Here is a 27,708-nt window from a genome sequence, read left to right as displayed (position 1 = left end):
GCATGGTACATTTTGGAAATAAGGTACTGAAATGTACCAAAATATAAATTTTGGTACACAGTACACTATTTCAGAGAGATTTCTCTCAGTCAGTCATTGCTAATCTTCACAGGGAACTTACAAAATGTTACAAGAATAAATCTTGTTGAAACAAATTGAGGAGACAAGAATGAGGGAAAAAGTGCTACTTAAAAAATATTTTGAAGCTGCTCACACGTTCCATCAGCAAGATGATGAAAATGGAGTCTACTAAAAGAAAAGGGCACTGCAATGGGCTGACATCTTTACAGGCAATACATGTTCTTACTATACGACATAAATGAGTTTGACCCTAAACTCACCGAGTCATAAAATGCAAATCAGTGCACATACGGCTACAGGAAACAACTCCAACATACTACAGTCTTGGTTGTACGCCTGTGAAAGGCCCTCAACCTAGAAATACAACAGACAAGCCAATAATTGGCTGTTTTAAAAATGCATCCTTGCTGAGAACTCAAGACCTTTTCATCTTTCCTGTATTCAGTCTCCCCTGTAACCATTCCTACTTCCCCCATCTCTCGTCCACATACCGTCCTTCTAATCCCCTTGACTGAAGTACGGGAGACCCAATGGCTCTGGGCTTGAAAAAAGGAGGAGCAGTAAATTAGAGTGGAAAGAGGATTCGAGATCAGAGAGGGAATAAAAAAAAGAAGAGTCACTCAAGCAGCAAGCGGAGTCAGTCAGGGAGAATTGAGGGCAGCCGAGTGCAAAACAAGTTGGATTAATAAGCAATGACAGACATGTTTTTAATTAAAAACCCTTTTTTATTTGGACAAAATAATTATGTACCACAGCAACAGGAAAAATAGCTTAAGACAGAGAGTCAAAGAAGCCGCTGTAGACAGATGAGAACCCAATATGCCATAGAAAACTGCATAAATTAGACTGGCATTTTAAAAATAACAATGATATAAAATCCAGACTGTCTTTTTATTACACGAGCTCGTCTTTTCCAAACACAAAGAAAGCAGTCGTTGAACAGAAAATAAAACAGAAAACAAACCCACCCCTACTCAGGAATTCATTTTTATTAGACTCCTGTATTCCTGATATAACTTTTTCCAATTCTTGACTGCAGCATTAAGTAACCTCAACCTTTCACTTGACTTTGGGTTGATCTCATAAAGTCTAACAGTCTGCAACATTGAGTCTCTTATCAGTGCCACTGGCAGTCAGGACAGCATCATTACTCATTCCAGTCCTGTAGCCTGAGGTTGCAGTGGAGAGCAGAGGCAGACAGTAGCTGCGTTTAGATCGCGAAACTCCAACAAGGCCTGAATCAGGGACTTTGCTTCTTTTCCTATTGTCCAGGAGATGAGCTTCACATGAAGGATGAGTCTTTCTCACCTGACTGTGATGAACAACTCATATGAGAAAGGGCAAATAAAAATAAATCTATAACTAATCTATCGCTTAACTCAAGGGAGATGATTTAATAAGCATTTTAGTCCCAGCTCTCTGGAGAAAACACCTGAAGTTATTTTATTACCATCACATAAGTCAGTGTAAAAAATATAAGTGAACACTTAATGGTTTATTGCTCATTGGAAATGGCTAATCAGAAAAAGAACTATGACTTTTCCCATTTGCATTTTCACCAGGACTGGAAGAGAGTGTGCCAGACTCCTCAGAGTGCGCTTATAGTGTATTTTTCAGGGCACAACAGTGTATGGTTGGTAGGGCAGCATTTTCTGACGTTCATTGATCGCATAAATCCATGCAGGCTTCACAAAGTTCAGGTTGCAATTCTCCATCAGCGCCTGTGATTGATGTGAGCAACAAAACACAAATCAAACAGAAACGTGTAAATCTTTGTGACAATGAAGATTATGACGTTAGAAAGAAGAAAAAAAAAATCACCTGAATTTAGACAGTATCTGAAAGCAGGCAATTCTTTCTTGACCAGAACTCACACCATTACAGTATGTAAAATCATCAACACTCTGTTCTATGAGGAAAATTACGAAAAATGACGGCATTCATATCCATGTAATCCAGTGTTATACATAGAACTTGATTTTCTGTAAATAGAGAGCGTCTTGCTTTCAAACGTTTGGCTTTAGCTTTGACATGTTTAATAAAGATAATCTACAATTTTTACCCTGCTTGATCTGCAGACAGGTCAAACTGTGGGTCAGATCAGGGGTAAACTGTCCATTATTAGGCTAATTGGTTGGTGTTTCTCTAGTAAGAAACACTTGAACACTTTAGCTTAAGTCAAAAATTTGAAATATTACCTGTAAAAATACATCAATTTAGCAGCAACAGGAAGAAGTAATATTTTTATGTAAAAATAAAACCTTTTAATTTATGTTCCAAATTTTTGTGTAAGCGATTAGATATAGTGGTATATTACACTCAAGGTGTGTGCATCTTATACCAGTCCATGATTATTATAGACATACACCTGGGCCTGCAATCTGAAGTATTCTTATCTAACACCTCCAGAACATTTGCTTCATCTGATTGCTCCATGTCTTAGTTGAGTTAAAAAAGTGGACACAGAAGATTTTAATTTCTTACAGTCTACTGAAAGATAATTTGAAATGGATGAATGTGAAGAACAGACTTCAAAGAAAACCACAAATCGGCATCAGCTGGTAAAAGCTTGATTTCAGCAAATCTACTGAAATCCAACTCAGCTAAATAATTTCATACATGTTTGAAGGGCACTCTAGGTGGGCAAAAATAATTTGCTCCATTTTACTTGATGGTTTTACACTACCTTTCAAAATGATAATAACAGCATTAAACTCTAGGATTGCATCTTTAGGGAGATCTGAGGCTTTTGAAAGGCATTTTTGAGGTGTCCTCTGTGTAACGTAGCAACTAGCAAAATTTCCTCCAGCAAATTGTCAGGCTACCGTCTTTTGGAAGTTGCAAATAATGGCAAGTGCATCCAATCATTCAAATGTTAAATGTTATGTTGGACATCTTTATTAAATTACATTTCAAACGGAGGGAACTTACATCCTCAAAGGACTCGTGCCATCCGCCGCTTGTCACGACAAACTGCACTTTATCTGACATGTACTCCTCGATCACTCTGAAGAAAACACAGCAGTGAGGTATGCACTTACAAACTAAATAAACATCTATGCCAGGTTTCTGGTGTAAAATGTTCACTTTTTAAAATGACTTGTGGTACACGAAAAAGTCTGCTCCTACCCGTTAAAGGCAACGATGTACCGTAAAAGTAGTCGCCTCTCGTTGTTTGGAAATTTTCCATAAAGGAAAAAGTGCTTTCCGTGAAGAAAATCTGGAAAGAAATAAAACATGAAAAGAAAATCAAAGAAGGCAGGTGCTAGACTAGACAATAAGGAGAGCAGGAATTTATAGATGTCTTTTGTCAAAAGGGAGCGAGCACAAAAGCAACACAAGACACTTTTGGTGTTTGTGTTTGGCCATCAATTTTGTGAGCAGCTGCAGCATCAGAGAGATGCGTTCTCACAAGCGGAGCAAGAGTAACAGAGACAGGAAGACACCTAGATAAGAGCAAAGGCAGACATACCTGGCAGCTCAGGGATGGGATGATCCTCTTCCGCTTCAGCATCTGTGTTTTCATCTGTCGACCCCCCATATGGATCCTCTTCTTTCACTGATGATTCTTTTGCAGCTGCTTTCTTCTGTTTGCTCTCCACCCTTTGACAAGGAGAACACAACGTAGGCCACATCTTTCAATGCTCATCACATAATAGAAGACAAATTCAGGTTGGTCTAAAGTTTTTTCTTTTTATTCACAGCAAGAGTTCTGAACCAACCCACATTCTCTGTAGATTTTCTCCAAAGAATCTTTTTATCATCCTAAGAGTCTTGAGCAAAATCTGTGAAGAGTGCTTAGCGACATCACCTGCTCGTTTTTCAGTCCAGTACCTGGTCAAGGTTGCATTGATAGGAAGCCTCTCAGATATGACCTATGAATGATTGAATTTGCTCCTAAACAACAACTAGTACTGTGCCAACAGACAACATTCCAGCAAGTCAGCCAGACTTGTTCCAGGACAGACAAAGACCAAAAGGGTAAAAAAGAGGAACTTTGATCAAATTTTAGGAGAGTCTGGCTGTTATAATGATAGATGTGCTTTAAAATATTTTGATATTCACAGCGAATCTGTGTTATTCTTTCATCAGACATCTGATCAGCTTTAAGTAGAAAATAGCCAATTCTAAAACTGGATTACTATTACGAATAACTATTGCAAAAGATAACAACAACTACTGCTGGCCAGATGTAGTTTCTATAAAAGGAGCAGTAGTTTCAACTCACATCCAGCTTTTCTTCCTTTTTTAAAAAAAAAAGCAAAACACCTCTTTGAAGAGACGGTTGTTTATGTTTTGACACTAAAATACATGTATGCATTTTTGTATAAGTGCATTTAGAAATTAATTCATAGAACATGGCTAAAAGTTGGAAAGGGCACTTAGAACATGAGATAAAACAAAACATTTATGGCACTAATCTGAGCCAGGCTAAGAACTACAATCACAGTCTGTGGTATTGCTTCCAGTTACCTCTGCAGCTCGTCTTCTGTATCTACTCCCGATTCATCGTCACCTTCATCTTCTTCTGCCAAAAAATGTTAGAAGTTAATCATCAGTGGTTTCCCTGGAATGCCAGATTTACTCTAATGAAAGAAAAGTCTTATGTTTGCAAATTAAATATTTGTTTTTGCAACTCAACATATAAATTCAGCGAGGGCGAGATGTGCTGACTGCTCTGTGGCCCTAGTCTTGAAACTAATTAACTTTAATATGTGGAATAGTTAAATCTGCTTTAAATTCCTTGCCATCTGTGGAGAGGAGTTTAATGTCTCATTAAAATGCCAGGTGAGTCCACATTTCTATGAAATATACATAAGCATTTTATTTCATGTAACCTTGCTGGCAACATGGTTCTTGCCAGGCTGTGTTGTTGAGGGTTCTAGCTGGGGGGGCAGAGCTGTTTAAAATGCAGTCCACATGAAACGTGGTGTGTTGGTGGGTCAGAGGCTGTTGTCTCTTCTTAATGATGCACCACACCACTTTACTCTGGGTCTCACATTAACATAGAAATGAGAATCATGCACAAGTCTCTTTGCAGTCATTACAGCTCCACTCCATTCTCGCTTTGCATCCAAGCTGCATGGTTTCTTACTCTTGCCCTTTTCGCAGTGACGATATAAACTCATCCATTTCCCAAGTAGCTTATAAAAGTTAGCCCCTTTGTCTAATCCTATGACTCTCATTTTGTCCCCTAGCTCCCTCTATATTCATTCAGTCCACTTCAGCTGTGCTGTTGCCCTCTTTCAGGCTCCAGTAGTTCGAGGGAATAAAATCAATCACTTCAAATAAATCACTTAATCTCGGCTCTTGGATTTGTTCCACACAGAAATGTTCTTACTCATTTACACCAAGGAGACTTATGGTCCTGTCATTCAATATGTGTTTTGTTATTGGATTAGATGTCAGAGCTCAAAGACTGAAATGTCTTCACATTTTCTTCTTTCACATTTCGTGACTTGTAATTTATTTGACACCCTTAGTATTTAACTTACTTAACAGCTTAAATTAATTACCTGAAACTTCCTCAGTTTAGATTTGTGCTTTCAGGCTCCTAAGGCTTCAGTAGAAAAATATCCATGTTTTGGATCAAGGGAATCAGGATCAGAAAACTTTTATTGTTATTGTACCGGAGCACAATAAAATTACAATTATCTAAAACATGAAAAGAAAATGATTATTTCTGGGAATAATAACTAAATACTCTGGTCAGACACTCAGAGAAATAAAACAGAAAGTAGGTCACATTTTAAGTTTCAAGCATCCAGCATGCTGACATCAGTGAAGTGTCTGCATTGGGTAGTGTGAGTTTAAGTTATACTATTTGAGGGGATAGGGGGTGCGGGATCGAGACCGATGCCGTTGTTTATTACTCATTATGCTGCATGTTGACGCACAAGATGTAACCGACAGCTTCTGGTTTAGTATTTTCAAAATAAAAGTTCCTCCAGACTCAATACATAGAACGGACATGTTTAATTATTTGTTTCGCGGCCCGGTACCAATTGGTCCATGGACCGGTACCGGTCCACGGCCCGGTGGTTGGGGACCACTGGTCTACAGTACCAAATACACATCAAGGTGATGCTGGAATATTGTGTCTTTTTGTGCTATTGAAATAAAATTGAGCTATCAAGTAGTGTGACAGAGATGAAACAACTTCAGCAGTAAAATAAAACAAAGTAAAAAAAATAAAATAAAAAATTGAGAAGGATTTATATTCTGCCGGACGTTTTCATTCCTGCTTTTGCTCTTTTGGGGGTTAGTTTATAAATAATGAGGATCATCAATTGCTGAGCTCAGTGAAAGGACCAAATTAGCATAGGCTTTGATGTTAGAAACTGGGGTTTTGATTGACACCATGCATTGCTGTCAGTACCGACCCTTCAGTAAATTAGAAGGCTACTACAGGCACCATGCAAAAAATATATATATTTACAAGATAAATATTTGCTTATCTGCAGTAAAGCAAAAAAAAACTATGTACAGTTGAGAATGGTATGAATAATAAATTCATGTTATATTTGTTGTTTAGGAGTTAGAGGAGAGTTAGAGGATGGGAAAAAGAGCAAAGAAATCACTTTATTTTGGCAAACAAGTAGGTAATCCATCAGCCACGCATTCTACAGGCTGACAGGAACTTTATACGAATACTCAACTGAGGTATGAATTGGTCTGCAACACAGGCACTTTAAGAAGAAAAATTTAAACTAAGCCATAATGAGAAGAGAGCCTCATGCAGTCGCAGAAGAGAAAGATAAAAAGAAAGATATTCAAAGCAATCTGATGCAAAAATAATCTGGAAAAATGAAAAATTTGAAGCCTACAGGACTGTTCCTGTGTGTAGATCATGAATAAATTTAGTGCATGCAGCTGGAAGGTACTTCAAAGATCTTTGGATATTAAATGCTTTACCTTTAGTTTTTACTTTTTTTTTAAAGGGGATGAAGCTGTGTGAGGTAAGGGTGCTTTGTGAGGCAGAAGCTCAGTTGGAGGCTGCAGCTGCAAGTAGGAGCTTTGTGGAAATAGGCGGAGCTTTGTGAGAGCAAGGATTTAGGCACCCCCAAAGGGCTGCCAAGGGAAATTCAAGGATTTCCCAAACACGCGTGAAAGAAAAACAAAACACTCCATGTATGTAACTGATGAGGAAATAACATAAGATGAAAGCTAAAGACAGGAAAGTTTACATATTACCTCTGTTTTATGTTGTTACATTTAGCGTCAATCAACCATTCACATAAGCTTACTGTAACTGTTTTTATAAACATATCTCAGCTTTTATCTACAACTCCCAAAATAATTTAAAGTTAAGAAAATGTCAAAATGCTTGTGGACTTTCTCTTTATTCAATTAAATTCCCAATTAGATATTTTATGTACCCAATTTCCTCTGTATCCCCCTTTCCATTAAACTTCCACCTCTATAAATAAATCTCCTCATTCCATTAGTCTTAGGTGAACTTTGGTCACAAATCAGCTGAAGCCCTATATTAGACTTTCCAGCCAATTAATGAAAAACCTCTCTACCCAATTATCAAATTAAAGGAACATTCAAATTAAAGTACAAAGAAAGACAACAGGGCAGATCAAATAAAATAAGCCTTTACCATTTGATTTTCCTTGACAAATTTTGACTTACTACCTGATTCATCCACGTCAGTTGAGGCTCCATATTCATCATCCTCATCCTTTTTTTCTGGTGTCTTTTTCGGGGTGACTTGTTTCACCTGCTTCTGTGGAATCTGCAAGAACAGCCAGACTCTAGATTTGTAAACTTCACATATTTCTTTAATCCCACAATTATATTTATTGGCTCACTTATAAGACAAATTGACCTTAGTTTCGATTTCCTCCTCACTCTGGTCGTCGCCATCCGTTTCGCTCTCGGAGCTGGACTCCGCCCCATCCATCAAGTAGCTGATGGAAAGCAAGAAACAAAATGTGTCAGGATGATGAAATGCCAGAGGGAAAAGAACAACTGGGTAATATATCTTGTGTCCCTATCTGTTTTACAACGTGATTCAAAGTGTAGTGAGGCCCTTACCTGCTAGCCTCTGCAACAAAGAGCAAGTTTCAGACATTTTTTTCTGCAGATGAATGAGCCTGTGTCCTAATGTTTAAAACATCACCAGCACCTCTGAATAAGATACTTTTAAATCTAGCAGTCCAAGGACAGATTTACTCCTCCTGAGAGGGGGGAATCTGTCTGAAACAAAGAAATCAACAAAGACAAAAGGACCTCATAATTAGAAGTATTGTTGGTTTTGCATCGTGCAATGATCAAATCACATTTTTATTTGATGTACAGCTTCCCCATAACTCCATTTCAGGATGAGGTAATGATTACTTTGTTCAAGTTTCTCAGCAAAGATTTAAGCGTGCACAGAAATACTGATTTATAAAGGGAATAACAGAGGAGATAGTTATACAGAAACTCACTGGGACATATACAGGTGAATCTCAACAAATTAGAAATGTTAGCAAAAAAAAGTTCATTTATTTCATTAATTCAAAAAGTGAAACTCATACAGAATTATCATACAGTTATAATTCAACTTTTTATTTCTGTTTATTTTAACATTTGTAGTCTAAAGCTAATTAAAAACTCAAACTTTAGTTACTTTGTGAATCAATAAGACCAATAAAAAAACAGTTCAATAACCTCAAATTAGTTTTAGGTTGAGTTGAAGGGGAAACATGTTGGTAAAAAATATTCACAAGAAACACTGATAATTACAACCTGTAGAATATAGTGAAGCTAAGTCCATTTAAGAGTTTGGGAAGATTCGGAAGGAGTTGGCGACAGCTGGAAGAGCCATCACACACGCTGAACCAGACACAACGTTAGTAACGTCCGACCTGAGCAAAGAACTTTGGATTTCTTTTGAAAATAAAGATCCCAGAAGGAACTGTGCAACATATTACATCTAAATGCTAACTAATTATTTTACATTTGTCAGTCCTAGAGAGCATTAAGATTCTCTATGTCTCTCATATCTCACTTTTCATGGCAGGAGGGATAAGTTTAGTAAAAGCTTGTGGTGGTAAGATGTTTAAGTCATTGGGAAACTAAAACTGAGTCGTATTAATCCCCAAAACAGTTGATGTCAGCCAGAAGCAACTTTTTCAATAAAATCTTGTTGTTGAGATAGAAATACTTAGGGCTGCACATTATAGCACAATTCCGTTCAATATAACTTCATTCATCCCCACGGGGCAATTAAAGAGGTATAGAGAGCAGCAGTACATAAAAACACACACAAAGCCACATAAAAACAATATAAAAAGTGCAATAAGCAGGCAAGTGCTAAAAAAGAATTACAATTTTTAAAACTGACATGGAGAAAAACAGTTTCAGGTATGGACAGATCTGAGTTCAGGAAATGCACAGGTCTTTTTACTGACAAATGTGTTTGTTCCAAGAGTGTTTCAGTCTGAGTCCAAACGGAAGAAACTGAAACACTGAGAGAAGAAAGTAAGAAAGGATCTTTTAAATCACCAAAGACAGATTTCTGACAGGATAGGCAATACTTTTGGAACAGACTTTGGTGATTTTCTGTACATGAGTCCAACCTTGGCACAGATGTGAATGAAAAAATTAAACGTTTTTATTAAAGCTGTTGGAATAGATTTATCAACTTCAAAAGATTTCCGTTTCTTTAACAGACATCATGAATTAAATGAATTACAGAAATAAAAGAATATTTTATTCACACTTAATTTTTTGAAACACTCCTGTACAAAACTGGCAGGAACCAGAAGAAACTATCCCAGATGCTATGAAACAACTGCATAAAAAAATAAACACAGACCAAGAGTAAATCATCTGCCAACCTTTCCCAGACAATCCCTTCAAGCCACTATAAAGTCAGCTAAAACTTATCAGGAGGGATATTTGAAGCACAGAAGTGATATACTATAAGTAAGGTGAAATCATTTTAGCACGCAGTGAAGGAAGACATTTAACTGACCTCTGCTTAGGCCAGGAAATTGGAAAATGACAAATGAGACTATGGGAAAAGGACGTAAATGAAGTTGTGACAGTAAGAGCGGCTATCACAAAAAAACAGATCAACGTGTTTGAGTTATTCCTGCTTCTTCTTAGATAGAAGAAATGATTTGTGTGCTAAACCACACATTATTTTGGTTCTAACATTATGGATGAACAGATTCTGTTTAGGGTTGCCTGCATGGGCTTTTTAGCCAGCTAACTTTAAAGGACATATCCAATAAAATAAATGGACAAAGTCCTGGTGTAGAAATTAAACATTCTTGTAAAGTAAGAGGGCTGAGATGTGGAGGTAAAAAAAAATCTGCTTTAAGAGCTTGTTTTAAAAGATTTCTGCAAACAGATGAAGTGATGCAGCCATCATAGTGTCTACTCTAGCAGAATGTGGGGCAGTGCTATAATCTGGGCTGCAGGTGGTCAGGCTCATGAACATTATGAGCCCAAATAGTGATCAATCCATCTATGGTGTGAGCTTAAAATTTGGAGGCATTGTCTTTTTTTAAGCCATGCAGTGTATTTTAACAAAATTTGTTTATAAATGTTTACTTAAAATGTTTACTTGGAAGAAAAACTAAGACAAGTATCAATTAGAGCTCCAGTTGATCAGAACATTTCAGGTTAAAAACAAAAATTCTGAAGTTGGAGGACAGTTTTCATAGCTTTTACATGTTGACCTCAAATATATTTCTAATATATATCAAATCAACAGCATAATTCACAATCCTCACTAATGCAACCGATCTAGTATTATTATTTACACAACTGATGACAATGTAGTTCTGAACTTCTGGCTCAAATGCATAATGTAGGAGAATCACTTTGAAAGTAAAATAATAATTCCTTTATGTAACAGGTACTTTTATGATCTGTAGATTATTTATACAAGTTTTTATTTTCAGACTTATTTCCATATCTTTTTTAAAAAAATACTAAAGCCTCATTGCATTAATATTTTGGACCCAACTATCCTCTTTTTAGTGGTTTAAAATCTGCTTGATAATTTGGTTACATTGTCAGCCAGTGTCAGAGCTGGTTGAGTATTTTTCATCTTCTTGTTTTATGTGTCCTTTGTTGCTCACTGATTGTTAAATGACTATATATATTCAGTGTCGGCTGGGGTACTTAGCTGATGTCTCAATCTGATTATTACAAACACTCCACAGCCTGCGTGCATGTCAGGAGCCGAGCGAAGCTGCACATTTTACCTCCGGATGCTCAGCAACAACAGTTACAGCCCGAGTGTGCCGATTTGTACTGGTGCTTGTCATCATCAAAGTAAGTGGTTCTTTTAATTACCCATAGCAGATGCAGCTTTTAAATAAAGAATACATCATCAAAGCTGCACACTCAACATGCAGCATAATAGCGGTGCTGGGAAGGGGAGCCCAGAGGCGAGTTCTCACTGGCACAACAGGAAATTTACAGAGAAAGGCGAACATGAGGGAGAATGGCAGGTTGCAGTGAACTTTTTATTTGTATTCTCCTTGAATTTTTCTTTTTAAGTAAAGCTCAAAGATAAAAACTTAGCTGCATAGCAATATTTAATTTATTCAACTTTATTTATTGAAATTGCATTTTATTTTAGACATCTTTTTTTGAAAAGTTATGCAAGAAAAAGTTATTAAATTGCTCTTTCCATGGCGAGCAGTGTGATGATCTCTTATCTTTTAATCTGAACTAGAAAAAGGCATCAATTACAGGCTACAGAGAAAGTATTTTCATGATTATTGTGAATTTTCCCATCTTATATTTGAACGCAAAGCTGAAACGGAAAGACAATTACTTTAATAAAATGGTAAAATTATTTTAGAAACTAAACATTTAAGATGTAACAAAGTTGAAAACTTGGAAAAATACTTGTTTTCCCAAAGAGCAGTTAAACAGAACTATTTATTAATTATTCATTCACTCTAATCATCTTTAACCTATAACACTAGTGGAGCTAAATTCAGTAAATTAAAATCTATGCTTCAACAAGGATTGTCAGATTAGAAGTACCTTTTGAAAAAAAACCCAAAAAACTGCCAGTAAGAAGGTACTAAACATAATTTTTATTAATCGCACATTCATGTATTAAAAGCTTTTTAATATTCTAATCTTAAATGTGATGTTTTTATCATTAGTGGAAAATACTCATAATTAACATAAATAACGGCTTTCAATTACCTCAGTGTAATTATTCTACATAATGTAGATTAATTACATTAGTGATAAAGTTCCTAGAGTAAATGGGCTATTCAGTCATATTCTAATTTGACGAATGGGTCTGTATGTACAAATCATCTGATATAAACAAACATACCAGGTTCTAAATCATTTAAAGCATATTGCTGTCACATTCTGAGGCCGAGTTTGAACTTAAACAAGCTTAGTAGAAGGAGAAATGTAAAATCTTATTAACTTATAAGGCGACAAATGTTCTGATCTAAATGCATCTTACAGCTGATTTTCAGGTAGGGATCATCAAGACAGAGTGTCGTACATGGACTTGTGTTGTGAGCCCCCCAAATGTAGTTCAAGAATGGCACATATTTGATCCGACACCACAGAAAACATTTCTTAATGAATTAGAGCAAAGTTTTACAGACAAATTCAAAGGTTTCAGATCCCTTTCCCACAAAACTGATATGAAACAGTTCTAAGCAGAAGATAATTGCAATTAACAGAAACAAATGTTTGAAAACATTCTGTTTGTAATTCATCTAAATGTTTCCTTTAGTAAATTAACGTACTGAAATAAGTGAACTTTTCACTTTGATGTCTCAGAATTTTTGCTATTCATAAAAGCTAACATAGAGGAGACAGTGGGGGGGCAGTATGTATGTGGGAATTTCTTAATGAGAAATCAAAACTCCACACAGCTAATACAGCAAGAGCCCAATTAAATTTGAATCTCCCAATGTCTTTAGCCCTACATTATTCAGTACAGACAGATTTATCAGGATCCATGACAGAGGACCTTGGTGGTGGAAATTCACCCAACCCCCATAATGAGCCATATAATTAGAGAGCTGCTGGAGCTCAGTGGGCAGAATTTGTGATCACAGCAGGGATCTTCTACTCAAGGTTACAGTGCTCTCTGTAGCAAGTGGTCTTCCCTGCTGTGGTGGGATTATTTTTGGATGTTTCAATCAGTGAGATTGCTGAGAACAGACTGTACAACGCAGGAAAACAGACACAGCCCGAAAGAGAGTTCTCATCAGACATGGAGTCATACGGTAGTCACATGTTCTGTGCTACTTAATTCCTACCAGCTGCTCATTTGGACGAGTTTCAGCATGTCTGCAGTATTGAAATAAAATTTGGTGCAGTTTAAAGTATATTACATGATCAAGACCAAAATAATTAGTTTACTACTACTTTTTTGTTTGAAAAGGAACAGGAAGAAGTGAACACTTATATGGCTTTAAGTACAGTTCTATAATTTGGCAAAACTCTAAAATGAAATGCCTTGGAAGATTAAATCAACTCAACAGTGAATGATCACACCATATGAAAGAAAATGGTTTTACCTCACACACTGAAGTGCTAGTTGTGATCTTTTGTTTAATTTTCCACTTAAACTGCCAGTAATAGATTACAAACCTCGTCCAGATTCATAATTAACATTGTTTTAATTAAAACAGCTGTGCTACTGTGAAACCAATAACAGCTATCTAAAAAGCATTTCCTATTTCAGAAGCTAGAGGTTTCTAAGGATGCTGGACAGACAAGATTCTGCATAACTTTGCCATAATATAATAATAATAATATAATTTTAAAAAAAAACATACCACAGATGACTAATATTGAGAAATATTTCTCACATAGATGAGTTTCTTCAGCTGCACAGCACATGCACATTACCATAAACTTGCTTACACTATCAATCCTACAGTAACACTGAAATATATACATTCCAAAATGTGTAATAAAATCAACATACATCAATTTTTCTTATGCAAAATGTCATGGCCTCGTTAAGGGAGATAGGTGCTGGCCATGTTTGCAGACGATTATTGACACGTTTCACAAAGAGGAAAAATGTACCAGAAATTTAAGAGCATACTAAATACTGTAGTGATATTTAGGAATCAATATACTGAAACTCATCTATGGCTTTCTTACCGTTTATGTGAAATCTTCTGTTTCCTCTTATGGCAGTCCATCACCCATTCTTTCCGGACAATGATGCCGCCTGCTGATTTCACCTGGCTGTACTTGGGGGTGTTGGCGAAGGCACAACTGTAGGATAATGGGCCAAGGCAGGAGCATGCATCCAGAAAAACAAACAAAAAAGATGTTTAGGACACAACAGGAAAGTTGACAAGTCAGTCTGGTCTAATAGCTGCAAACAAAAAGCAACTATTAGACCACAGATGTTCTGACCATGTGAACCATGGGTGCATAAAAATCTAGAAGGGAAATTAAGAAAAGTTTATTTAAAGGAAACCTTTGTATGTTAAAACAAAACATAAATATTCTTTAGGAATAATTTGTCTAATTTTGAATGTGTTTACCAGCATTAAATGATTAAACAAAGAAAAAATGCTGAGGTGCACCTTTAATGGATTTTTATTTCTTATCTAAAGGCAATTCCCCTAAACAAAAGCATAAAGAACATTTTAGCTACAATAGGGCTTTATTCATGCTCTACTTTCTTTTATCTACACTGTGCAGTTTCTCAGTGCATTGATCTGTTGACTTATCTCTTCGCTTTTTAGCATTTGTTCCTTGTTTATCTCTCCAAGTTCTCTTTGCACAGCAGTATCTGTAAGCAGTGCTCGTCTCCAGAGAACTGCAGCCTGGAGCTTCCCTAGCAGCTTTGACACGGTGGGCATTATAAATGTGATATCACTGAAGTGTATGTGCTCACAGTGGGATTCCTCAGTACGCCAGCTGAACATCCCCTAAACAAAAACTGATTTATTTTCCTGCTTCTTATTCATGTATCAGTCACTTATCCATTCAAATCAGGTGTGCTTGAAAAGTCTACCATGGGACTCATTCTTCCTATTAATTTGCATTCTGTTTGGAATCCTCCATATCCTATGAATGAAGAAAAGGTGCAGTGTGATCTTTCCTCTGATTCATCTTTTGATATGAAACTACCATATATCCCAAATTGTTAAAACTTCACCCATACATCTCACTAGAGCTGTGCCGGCATTACAGCTTGATCTGTTAACTGCAGATTGGTGACCATTCATGCATAAGTGCATCTTTATATTTTGCTTGCCTCTGAACTAGAGTAAAGTTGCTTTTCCAGCACAAAATCAACTCAAGAGGAAAATATAAAAGGAACTTATTTAGTTAAAAGTCTTTAATGGAAATGTAAAAATGTCCCTAAGGGTCTTTTTGTAAAGATAGATGCTTAAAATCATTCACCAGAGAGGCCAGGCTGACCTGTCTTGTTGGATCTCAGTTAATTAGAACATTATTTAAAAGTTTTATTTCAGAAATAGAATTCAAAAAAATAAAACTCATTACATAAAGTGATTTATATTCCATGCATCTGTTTGTTCATTTTAAAAATAAATTTAAGAAACATGTCAACCTCCACACTAATGTGGAAACTACTGACTTTATAACGATCCAGAAGACAATCTCGGACAGTAAGTAAGTCAGAAAAGAAGTTAGATGTTCTCAGATTGCTGCATCTCAGTTTATAAAATGAAAGTGTTGTGTGGAAGAAAAACGTATGGTAGAAAAAGGTTCACAAGCAACACCAGCTTGAGATGATTGGTGTGAAGTTTAAATGATGATGTCCTCTGCTAGAGTTGGTCTACTGTGTTTCTCAAGTTCAAACCCAGCACAGCTTTCCACTGTGAGGTTACAAAAGGAACTTCATGTTTTCCAAATTCAAGGACCTAAATCCCATTGAAAAGCTACACATTGTTGTCAAGAGGAAGATGGACACCAGAGCTAATAATGCAGATTGGTTAAAGCCATTACTAAAACATGTGACAGCCAATAAAGGAGTATATATGCTTATAAACTATAAAAAATAATGTGAACTTGAATAATGATCTAATTTGTGATTAACCTGAACGGAAGTACTCACATAAGATGTGTGGAGTCAGGTGTCCAGTCGGGCCGGTACTTGGCTCCCATTTCAAGCGCTTTTTCTCTCAGCTCCCCTCTGAAGGGGTTCTGGAAGCCGCTCAGAACAAACACAACACCCTCCAAGATCCGGTTCAATGGGACCTGCTGCTCGCTGTCGGATTTTGTCTTGGGTTTGGGCTTTGGTTCTGGTTTGGATTGGCTCTCCTTCTTCTTCTCAGCAGATTTCTTTGCTGATGATGCTGCAGAAAGAACTCAGTTTCGAGGTTTGTTTGTTTTATAACATAAATTGATTTATTTATGATCTGCTACCTTTGGCAGTGCTTGGGCTTGGCGTGCTGACAGGACTTGGTTTGTATTTAGGGGTCACAGCTTTGGTCTCAGGCGAGCCCCCAGAACTCACTCTCTTTGTCGGAGGAGGTCCAGAGGGAGACTGTCGTTCTTTGCTGAACTCAAACTTCCTTTTTGCTGGTGGCTGGATGACAAAAGTATCAAATTACTGTAGCAAGTATGTTAAAAAATGCATACAAAACCACTAACTGGTTCACTGAACAGATTCTTGGCTGGAGCTGAATCTACTACAAACCAGTTCATGTTGACAAGCTTGTATTAAGTGGTTACTTTAGCATATAACTCACTAAAGCGAAAGTGAGAATAAGTTACTTTCACTTTATTTTGGAGCCAGAGAAAGGTAATCAGAAGGCAATTTACCAAGAGTGCAGAGGCAACTTTTCCATCAAACTATTTATTGCATAATAAAAAAAACAATATATCTGCAAGCTTGGGGATTTTTGCTCCGTTAAGAAGAACAAATGCAGATAAAATATTCTGAGTCAGCTTTTTTATATAAACACTCTGCAGCTGTTTGCATAAAAAGAGGAAATAAACAAACTCCTCACTCAGAGCACCATATTGTGATTGCATGTCTAATGTGGATTCAAGTAAAAAAGTTTGCTCTATCTTTGCTGTTAAAAGAAACATTGGGCTGATTTTCAGGAAGGTTTTTTTTAATATATGTAAAATATTATGAAGTAATTTTCCGGGATAAATTTGTGCATACATTGAAAAATACATGAAAGCTATTCACTTCAGTTTAAGATGGACTTACTGGATTTATCATACATTATTTGGTTGCTATTGCAAATAAAAATGTGTTCTCCATAACCCACCTGGTTAAATAATATTCTTAACTCAACACGAATATTAAAGTGTTCAAACACCAACAGACCCTGAGCTGCATCAAGCTTTTCTGCCTGGTTTCATTTCCTCTACAGCTTTCTCTGCCTCTTTGTAGTCTAAATGAAGAGAAGGGCTACAGCTCACTGATGAACAGGTGTTTAGTGGGTGCCCTTCAGAGGAGAACATGATGGGGGATATTTAGTACCTGTGGTGAGGCAGAGATGGAGGTGGAAGCTTGACCTGGTGATTGAGAGCTACTTCCTGCCTGCAGAGCAGCAGCAGCATAGCTCAGCTTGTCACTCTGTGGAGACACTAAAGATAGAAAAGAGAAGCAGACAGTGAGGAAGAACAAGACAGCCATTAACATAAAGGACCCCCAATAGAAAATCCTGTCTTTTGACTCTCATGTCCCTCAGCAAAGTTAGACAGCCCAAAATAAAACCTAATTAGAGATTAGAGTACACTCACTACTGCTTTAAAATCCCAAAGACCTGAAAGGAATCAATAGGGCATGTAAATTTAAATAAATGGCTCTACCTTTGAGTGAAGTGCTTGGCTTTGTTGCATTGTCTCGGTTGAAGAAGAGGCTACCAGGTTGAAGGCTGGGCACAGATGAAGGAGACTCATCTTTCACCCTGAACTGTCCCAGCTTTGTCAGTTTCTGGCAGGAAGGAAGGACGAGTTCAACGTCGATGGAGAAGATTCAGGGATTGAATGAAGTGATTTTGTTTCCAACTACAAAGGAGGCCTTCAATGTGACGAATTATTTAATAGTTAAAGAACTTCCAACTGAGCTCACCCTAGATTCAAATCAAATCCCTCCATGCCAGCCTTGTGGCATTAAGAGGAGCAAAAAGCCTTAAAATATATCTGTCTTTTAGTGCAGTAGAGTAATCTCACTCAGGCTGAAGATTTCAGAAAAACAATCGGGCTTTCATTTGAGTTCTATTATTTAATTGGAGTGTTTTATTTTAAATCACTGGTGGCACAATTATTGTCTGACCTGCTGTTATTAGTTTGATTAAAATGGAGCACCACAGTGGATAACTTACAGGGGAGGAGGTCGGAGGATCGATTTTATCAGGTGGTGAGTGGAACTTGACAAAAGCAAGGCCATATGCAATGTTCTGTAAAGTGCAAAAGACAACACGGATATACATTATTCTGTTAAAGGAACCTGTGTGCAGCTTAAATTCTAGATAAACATACACAAGAAAAAGACTCCTGTTAAAAATATTTCAGTTCATAAGCCGTACTGTTGACTTTATCCACAATAAATACCTTTTTATTTAAAGGTTCAGAAATTTGCTGTGCCATATTTTGTAAGCGTCAAAAAGGATTTATTGTACTGCATAGTGGATTTGACGCTTCCTTTTATGAATATTGAATCTCTACCATCATCTCTACATGGGAAAAAATATACAACCAATAAATTTGCTGTCACCTAACAGTGATAGGTCAGCCGATCTGAAATCACTAAGTTCTTCACCTTGCTGTACGGCTGGGTGCACACAATTTTCACCCTGTCCCACTTCTCTTGAGCGGTGCTCTTCTGCAACTGGTTGGGTCCGAAGAAACGAACCCGGTTCATGTTGGTGCCATTGCGGCTCTCGGTGGGGGACATGAAGGAAGATGTGACAAGAAGTACCTGAGAGAAAGCAAGAGAGATAGAAAAAGAAAGAAGCAAAGGTAAAAAGAAAGCATTGTTTTTAATTAAGCAAAGATTAAAATGGTTAGGAAGGGAAAACTGTCACAGTGTGATTTGTGAGAAAAACCTCATAGTCCTGGTCTTTGACAGCTGAAGAATTCCCAACCAACACCTCGATGAAAGCTGATCCTTCATTCCCAATATCAATACTGTGGACCTGCTCCTCTTTTTCAAACTGGAGAAAAAGTAAATACAACATGAGACGGCTCTCAGAGAGAAAGAAAGAACATCAATCTTTAAGAGTCAATAAATTGACTGCTGCATCAGCCTCACAGTACACAAATGTCTCACCCCAGAGTCTTATCACTCTGGAAATTATTACAATCAAACACTTTCAATCAAATGAAGAAACTTGGTTATTTAGCATGACTACTCATTTGAGTTTGTAAACATACAATATTTTCTGACACAGAAAAAAAACTGTTGCAAAGCTCTATTTTATACCCAAAATAACTGGAAAAAGTGTTACATCAGCTAAACATCGTAATCAGCATTAAAGATCTCAAATTGCCTGCTGTACAAGAGTACTGTATTTGTGGACCTCTAATTTAGAGGGAAAGAGTGAAACGTTTCACTGCAGCTTTAACAGTCTGACAAAAGACTTAAAAGCTAAAACAAATTCAGACAAAAAAAAAAAGTTTTCGGATTGCTTAAACATCACACAAGAAGGATAAAACATCTTTCTGTGACAAACCTAAAAGTCCATGTTCATGCATCACATACACACACACACACACACACACACATATATATATATATATATATATATATATATATATATATATATATATATATATATATATATATATATATACATATACATATATATATATATATATATATATATATAAAAGTTTAGTATATATTAAGAAAAGGTACACATTTTTAAAAAATGCACTTTTACTTACCGGTAAAAGAAGTGTTATTAGTAAGTAAATTATTTAGCAAAATCTGAACTGCAATAAGATAATGTATCCTGATAAAAAATAAATACTAAAACGAATAAATTAAACATGGGAAGTTGTCAAAAAAGGGCTCAGAAATGTTCAGTGTAGCTAAAACTAATTGTATTATTAAAAACAGTGTTAAAATAATTACACTTTAGGGCAGCTCTAAAGTGCAAAGCAGGTTGGTCTGCAGGTTTGGCACTACCTCTGAGATGCCCCTGGACCTCTTCTGTTGATACTGGATTAAATGTTCACAACATTTGACTTGTGAACCTAATGTGCTATGTGGAGCATCATATACAAACAAATATGATGCTAGGTTTTTAAAGCAAGCAAAAAGAACTTGAAATTCATTCTGATATACACTAGGAAGCCAGTTTAGAGCAGCTAGCACAGGTTGGATCTGATTTCAGTGTTAATTTCTCCCCGAAGGAACAAAGCTGCATTTTAGAAAAATCTATGGGATTAGATTTAAAATTTCTCACGTCCAGCATACAGCAATTTACAGAAATCCAGCTGCAAAGAGTGCCACATTTTAGGAAAATATTGATCCACATTCACTCGCTGTTCTATTAGTTTTTCATCATTACAATGTTCCCTCTTTATGTTGTTTTGTTTTTTTAGTTTATTACTAACAAAACAGGTTGTATCTCTACCCTAATTTGGTGAAACTTCATTTTAAACGATGATTTACAGTTTGTGTAAGGTCAAAAATGACGGCTAATAGGAATGGGGAGAAACTTTTAAAGTATCATTTTTCATTTAAAGATTATTTGGAGTTTTTAGTAGACATTGGTCGCTGAGCTATTTGTGAACGAACAGGTTGGTGCCTTAAGATGAATGATAAGCATTTATTATCCTAGAATCTCACAGAAAGAAGAAAAAAAAGAAACAAACACCCGAATAATTAGAGACGAGACAAACCTGGAGGATGACGGACGTCTGCTTCTCACCGGGTTTTGCTGCTTTCCACTTTCTGTATGTGTCTGAGCTCAGCAGATTGTCTGCTTTATGAGTCTGGTTTGAATTGAAACAAAAACTTTAAGAAACGCGCAGCTTACTTTACGGACATAATGACATAAAACAACTTACGCTGTCCTCGGTGGAGCAAGAAATTACATGCTTGAGTTGAATTTCTGGCATGATTGTCTTGCCGTTTCTCGAAATGCGATTAATTTTCAGTTAATTTCCGTCAACAGGGCGTTTTAGAAAATACGACGTACAACCTAACCCTAAACCACACCCAGATTGCTTTTCGTGGCACTACAAAAAACTCACTTTGTTGCAGAACAGCGATAGAGCGACTCCTGACTAACCAGATAGCATGCTAATAAACAAAAGACAGTGAACTTTCCCATATATGTCGGATCATTCAACACTCGTGAAAGGCTGCAGCGCAATAATCTCCCACGATGTTTTATGCTTCACATTTAACACAGTACTTTTATCGCTACAGTAAATATCTCGATTTATATAACGACCACTTGAATTTAACGTTAGATATGCGCAAGTGAGCATTCATTTTCCCACCAAAAGGCTGAAAATGTCAATGTGTCGTAACTTCCGACTCTAGGCGTCTCTAACCAATAGAACTTCACGTTCTTCTTCTACTACACAATTGTCTCACCATGCAGTTAATTCGCCACCAAGTGGTGAAACGTATGCAGTTTCTAAGTCAGAATATTTTCGAAGTGGAATAAAATGTGGATATATTTTTAGTTCTCTATGTTGCGGAGAAAAACATACGTGTTTAGTTGTTGTTGTTTTTTTGTTTTTTTCATTTTATGTAAGTTGTTTTATGTCATTATTAAATTAGGCTGCCATTTGTCTTATGTTTTTGCTTCAATTCAAACCAGACTAATAATGCTGAGGCGAGAGGAAAGCAGCAAGTCTATAGAAAATGACTGATTCTGGGGGATCTCATTGCATGTCAAGGCCAGAAGGGAAATATAATCCAGAGTTCAAAATATGCCTCAAAATGTCCCACTGGAACATGGCTACAAAATTGCAAGAAGGAGATTTCAGTCATGATCCACATTCGGTGACCATATTTGACAGCTGGAATGTAGATGAACTGGCAAACCAAACATTCAAGTGCTTACTTTTTAACTTATCTCTTTTTTTTCCATAATGGACCATATTAGTATAATCATTACAGGAGACAAACAAGACAACTTGAATTCATATGGTCAAGAAAAATAGCTAATCTGGTGGAAACAATTTGCTTTATTCCAGATTTGAGACACCTACATGGTAGAGGAATTTAAATACCATGGGGTGATTGTTTTTGAAGGCTTTGGTTCCAGTTAGGGTTACCCATGGTAAATTGCCCTCAGGAGAGAGGTCAGACCAAGAGTGATTTGATGAATTTCATGAATAGTAGACCACAAGTACAAGAAGTATGGCCAGGGCCATCCTGGAGACAATTCTGGGGAAACAAGCTTGCAGTGGAATGCCTGATGGTTGGTTCTCCTGGGACTTGGCCAGACATCACTACATTACATAGGCCCACAACCCATGGGAAGGAACAAATGTCTCAATCATGTGACATGCATGCTACATGCATGCATGGGCATGCTACTTTCTGGCAGCATAATCAGATTTTTTGGCCTCTGCTTCATATTCCTTAAAAATAATAATAAAAAGTTATCCACATTACAATAAACTGAATGTTAATTGTCATAGTTGAACTTTTATTATTTGCTGTCCTCTTTAGAATTCAAACATTGATCGATGTTTAAAAAACAAAAACATTCACAAGAATATTTAAAGTACAGTGTAAGTAAAGAATATCTTATATTCTTACATTGCAGACTTAAGAAAATAAAACTTTAGAAGGAATATAACTCTTCCTTAAAAAAAATTCAGAAAACCCATACAACACAGTATTGAACACTATGTACATTGCAGACAGGGAATAACACCGGGACAATTGTCCCAAACATTAGAGAATCAATTTCCAGTTAATTTTTGTTTTAAAATTCAGAGGATCTCTACATAGATGGCTGTCTCTGGATCATCTGGGGAAGCACTTTGGACTTCTGATGTATCCCTGAGTCCCACACCGGCTCCTCTATCTCTTCTTGCAACATCTCTAGCTCTTCTCCTCTCCCCACCTCTTCGGCCCATTGGACGGACCTGAAAAAAAGAGGTAGATTATTGAAATACAAAGTGGACAGTATGTAAAAGAAAAAAAATGGGACGTGTCTCCTATTACGTATCAACTTTTCTTTAAGAACTAAAATATATAATACCTGCTTTGTATGGACAAAAACAGGTGTGGAGTTCTGGTACACCAGCTGGTAGCTTCCATTGGTGTAAACATTTGTCACTTCAGTGCAGTTAATGTAGAGAGGCATCCTGTTCTGATAAATTCCTAGTCCTTCAGGGAAGACAGCTTGATGTCTGATCATGATGTGTCTAGAAGGGAGAAGACCAAAAGCCTTGTATTATAAATATGTAGAAATAATATCTTTATTTTATTAGGTAAATTTGTTTCACACATACCTTTTAGCTCTCCTTCGGTAGAAGCAGACAAGCAGGGACAGAAGGCATACACACAGTGAGATGACCACAGCAGGTAAAATGATCCAGACCACAGATGCAGTTTCTGGATCTTGAATACAAAAGCAGCATAAATCAGCATGTAAAGTTTTACTGTATGCTATCCACACCAATTACAGTGACTTTAGGAAACCAGTAAAACCACTTTATGACATAAAATCCCTCAAGCTTTTGTTTACAAAGTTTTCTTCATTTCTAAAATATCTGTAGGCTGCGGGCATATTGTGTACATAGTTCAACACCAGCATCACATGGAAAGAAAAATGAGAGGAAGATGTTCTTTTTGTTAGTGTGGCAAGAATAGAGACATACCTTCCTCCCCCTGCAGCAAAACCAGTGAGTCATTTCCGAGTGCGTTGAATGCAAAACAGATGACACTCAATGGTTTGTCCATGTATCCCCTCAGAGACACTGTGAGCATGTCGGGCTTTGATGTTACAGACACGTTGTAATCATAAGGTGGAACAGTCCCATTGATGCTCCAGGTGACAGCTGCCTTGGGGTTGGAGTCGACTGAACAGCGACAGCACACCTCAGAATCCTCCACAACACAGGTGGAAGAGGGACGTGAGATGGAAGGCTTATCTAAAAGAAACAAAAGGTATGTGTTTGCAGTGTTATACCACCCTAAAAGTCCTTATCATCGCTTTAAATGTTGGCATATAGAGCCAAAAAATGTTGCAGAAAATTATTTCCATAGAAGCTTTATTTCTTTCAGATAGTCTCTTGCTGTTTTCTATAGACAAAAAATAGACATCAAATTACCCTACTCTGCTGAACATTTTGTTTAGCTTGCGTCATTGTTTTAGTTTTTTTTTTTTCCATTTATAGTGTTTACTTCCACTTTAAGGTGTTTACCTTTAAATGGAAGTGTTAAAAATAAACACTTCCCTTTAAATTTAACATGCTGCCCGTACACCTGAATTTCTTCACTGTTTGAAAAAAGATATTTCTATTCTATTCTATTCTATTCTATTCTATTCTATTCTATTCTATTCTATTCTATTCTATTCTATTCTATTCTATTCTATTCATATACCTATTGAAATCACTAAATTCAGATGTTTCGTCAATGGCCACAGGTACTAACTTCACAAACATTTGCAAAAAGATGGGGATCTCTTAGGATCTCAGTGTAAAGCAGATATCATCTGTGTAAAACCCAACCAAACAGAATAGAAAGATGAACATCCTAAAACCAAAAATAACCAGCATCTGGTTCTAAGAAAACAATCTTTCTGTTCTTCAAAATGTTTTGTGTCAAGGAAAACATTGCAACAATAAAGTAGCATAAATGATATAATTACATTGTATATTAAGCGACGTGGGCTGGGATTCTCCTCGACCAATGGTGTTTTTGGCTGAGCAGCGGACTCTCATGTCTTTGGTCACGTTGAACACTCGCAGACTGTGCGATCGGTGGTGGAGGTGCACAGTGTGGCCATGTTGAGTGTAAGACCAGCGATACTCTGTCACTGGAGGGTCAGCTTTGCATGAGCAAACAAGCAAGGCGTTGCCCCCCTGCTGAACGAACAATGTCTGAACCTCCACCTTCACATCTTTAGGTGGAACTAAAAGTACAGGTAACCAGATTAGATTAAACTCAGCAAAGAAACAAAGATATAAGAGCTATTGTTTTGCTTACATGTCACATGAAGGTCCTTCACCATCTTTAACATTTTGGTTTCTGGATATTTAACCGCACACCAGAGCCGGGGCTTCACCTGGTGGGATGCGATGAAAGACAAAGAAGACAGAAGCATCCACTTGTGGGGACCTGGGTGGAGTGTTTGTAGCTCTCCTAGCTCGCTGCTGTTGAGTTCTGCTTCTTGGTCCCACTTCCACTGCAGGGTTGGGGGTCTGGAGGGACAGTGGTAGCTGACGGAGCAGTTCAGAGAGACCAGCTGTCCTTCTTTGGCTGACAACACGCCACTGATGACAGGAGGCTCAGGGTTGTCTATCAGCAAGAAAAAAACATCTATTTATTTTCTCTTTTAGAATTTATTTAACTAGTAAATCAGCAAAACTACAATAACTGTCAATGACTGCTGCCCATTTTATTTTCAGTCTCTCATGAGATTGTAAACTGTAAACCTCTCAAATAATTTCAATTACTTTCCATAAAACAAAACCAGACAGAGCAAGATATTTTTATGTCACTCACCGATGATGTCAACATTTATACTCCTTGACACCCCCCAGAGTAAATCGCTGCCTTTCTTCAAAGCCAGTTCAAAAACCTTTGGATCATCCGCTCTAAGCTGTTCTATTTTCACTGAGCAGTCTCCATTGGACACTTGGCCATAGAGCAAAGTCCGGCCGAGGAAATCCCTGCTAACTTGGTCTTTGCTCTCGCTGTTGAAAGCAGTGCTCCTGAGAGGGAAAAAAGGCCCACCACCTCTGAACCTGAGCCGCACATCCACCCTCTCCTTCCTTCCCCTGATGGGGTGAGGGTCTGCAGGTGTGAAGGAGCAAGGAATCACCATGCAGGAGCCAACCACACCCTGTACACGGTCAGGGACTGAGGGCACAGGCGAGACAGCCTGGACCGCCATCCACAAGACCGCTTCAGTAATAAAGAAAAGAAAGTAATTTAGAAAGCAAAAAATTACAATTTTTCTTTACTATAATTATAAGTTAAAGTAATATAAACAGGGGACACTTTAAAAAAAAAAACTATGGCAAAGCAGCTATAAAACAATAATCTCTTTTGGTATTTGGAAATGATCACTCACAAGCCATAGAAATTTCTCACATAGGTTAATGATAATGTAATGATTATAGTATTGCATTTAATTGCAATTTTTTACATCCCCAACACAAAATAGTTGTGCAATAGATATATTTAGAAAAAAGGAACAGCGTAATTGTGCCCTTATCCCTGGTAATAAGTGTCCACTCTGCACATTGTTCAAGGAAATATGTGTGCAAGTTACCGTTTTCTAAATAAGATGTTGCATTTTGAATTTAATTCTCTGTACTATGAACTAGAAATCAGAAAAGCTTACAACATAATTCACAAAATAATTTCACTTTAGCCACTGAAGACTGCAGAAAATATCAATATAAAGCAAAATAAATTTCACCGCTGTTAAAATAAACATGTTTGATTTAAACTAGCTACTTTACCAATTATATCAGTTTATCATGCATATTAACTAACAATAAAAGTCTAGAATTTCTACAAAAAGAACATCCACTCACTGGATAGTAATAAATTAATTCACTACTCACCAATAAGTTGGAGACATTTAAAAAAGCTTGTGTCTCCATGCATGGCTGCAGCACTTTTCTTCCACCAGACTGGGGAAGGGGATGAAAGGGGCAAAAAAGAGGAAGTTGGCCTGTTTCATTGTGTCACCATTGTCTACCAAACTACCAATGCAAATGCTATTAATAAATGGTTTGTTTGAAATCTGTTTGAATCTTCCAAAACATGGTTATGATTTTTTTTGTCTTGCTAACCAGAAAATGTTCATTTTAAACTGTACAGCAACTTAGATTTAATTTTTAAACATATATCCTATACAAAACATAGTGGAAATGATTTGCTTCGGAAAGAAAGACATCAGCAAGACAACACATGACAAGGAGTGAGTCACTCTCATGCTGCTAGTCATTTCCCTAAAGGCTCCAAATGTGCTAAGTTCTTTCCTCCTGTTTTTACATGATACAATAGTAAATGTGAACATGTTTTATTGGAATTTAATTTAACAAATCATCACAAAGTTCTGGAAGCATGTGAATTTTGTATGCATATAAATCTGAAAAGTTTGAAGGGCATTTGTATTCAGTCTCCCTGTTCCAATACTTTGTAGAACCACAGTTTTTCTGTACAAAACAGCTCAAGATCTGTCACATTTGATGTAGAGCATCCATAACCAGCAACTTTCAAATACTGTATTGTCACATATTCTCACTTGGATGTTCATTTGGATTTTAATTAGGCTATACCAACATGTAAATATGCTTTGCCTCTCTTGTGGTTCTGGCTGTCTGTTTGAAGGTCAATCTCAGTCCTAGTCCTGAGACGTTTGCAAACGTTAGAAGATTTTCTTCCGGGATTGCCCTGCCCTGAGGTTATCACCAACATGTTTTACACAGGTGATGGTGAATCTAATGTGATGTACAGCAATAGATCTCTGTCATACATTGCATTTTTGCAGAAAGGCCCATAAA

The 27,708-nt window shown here is 37.0% G+C and overlaps 2 protein-coding genes across 5 annotated transcripts; both read right to left on the bottom strand.

Annotated features, from left to right (window-relative positions):
- Positions 1-953: 953 nt before the first annotated feature.
- xrcc1 (X-ray repair complementing defective repair in Chinese hamster cells 1) lies at positions 954-21,541 on the bottom strand. 4 transcript variants are annotated; one of them, XM_044116348.1, is made up of 17 exons: positions 21,058-21,541; positions 20,890-20,982; positions 19,086-19,193; positions 18,800-18,958; positions 18,363-18,437; positions 17,848-17,971; positions 17,516-17,622; positions 16,444-16,606; positions 16,133-16,373; positions 14,197-14,313; positions 7,916-7,997; positions 7,720-7,822; positions 4,555-4,609; positions 3,554-3,684; positions 3,211-3,301; positions 3,013-3,088; positions 954-1,802 (listed from the first exon to the last, which is right to left on the bottom strand). In XM_044116348.1, exons 1-17 carry the CDS (start codon positions 21,106-21,108, stop codon positions 1,695-1,697), a joined length of 1,884 nt encoding a protein of 627 aa, XP_043972283.1. In that variant the 5' UTR covers positions 21,109-21,541; the 3' UTR covers positions 954-1,694. The 4 variants fall into 4 exon arrangements, with proteins under 4 accessions (XP_043972283.1, XP_043972285.1, XP_043972284.1 ...); XM_044116350.1 differs by having other exon boundaries at positions 4,555-4,606; XM_044116349.1 differs by having other exon boundaries at positions 7,723-7,822.
- Positions 21,542-22,395: 854 nt separating this feature from the next.
- On the bottom strand, positions 22,396-26,803 carry LOC122830730 (sialoadhesin). The gene is made up of 8 exons (XM_044116347.1): positions 26,764-26,803; positions 25,694-26,095; positions 25,175-25,486; positions 24,837-25,100; positions 23,842-24,114; positions 23,473-23,581; positions 23,220-23,385; positions 22,396-23,103 (listed from the first exon to the last, which is right to left on the bottom strand). Exons 2-8 carry the CDS (start codon positions 26,082-26,084, stop codon positions 22,948-22,950), a joined length of 1,671 nt encoding a protein of 556 aa, XP_043972282.1. The 5' UTR covers positions 26,085-26,095; positions 26,764-26,803; the 3' UTR covers positions 22,396-22,947.
- Between the last annotated feature and the right edge of the window lie 905 nt (positions 26,804-27,708).

The sequence above is a fragment of the Gambusia affinis genome, linkage group LG05 (genome assembly GCF_019740435.1).
Source record: "Gambusia affinis linkage group LG05, SWU_Gaff_1.0, whole genome shotgun sequence".
Classification (NCBI taxonomy): domain Eukaryota; kingdom Metazoa; phylum Chordata; class Actinopteri; order Cyprinodontiformes; family Poeciliidae; genus Gambusia; species Gambusia affinis.
Note: the sequence above shows the minus strand (reverse complement) of the source record. Positions and strands in the feature narration are given on the sequence as shown.

Excerpts from the sequence above, each read along its gene's own strand:
- LOC122830730 (XM_044116347.1), bottom strand. The coding sequence starts at position 26,084 with ATGGCGGTCCAGGCTGTCTCGCCTGTGCCCTCAGTCCCTGACCGTGTA. Across the intron at positions 23,386-23,472 it reads TACCGAAGGAGAGCTAAAAG|ACACATCATGATCAGACATC; the intron begins GTATGTGTGAAA and ends TCTCCCTTCTAG. Across the intron at positions 23,104-23,219 it reads TTTTTGTCCATACAAAGCAG|GTCCGTCCAATGGGCCGAAG; the intron begins GTATTATATATT and ends TCTTTTTTTCAG.
- xrcc1 (XM_044116348.1), bottom strand. The coding sequence starts at position 21,108 with ATGCCAGAAATTCAACTCAAGCATGTAATTTCTTGCTCCACCGAGGAC. Across the intron at positions 17,972-18,362 it reads ATCCTCCGACCTCCTCCCCT|AAACTGACAAAGCTGGGACA; the intron begins GTAAGTTATCCA and ends CCTTCCTGCCAG. Across the intron at positions 14,314-16,132 it reads CCTGACTCCACACATCTTAT|TTGTGCCTTCGCCAACACCC; the intron begins GTGAGTACTTCC and ends ATTATCCTACAG.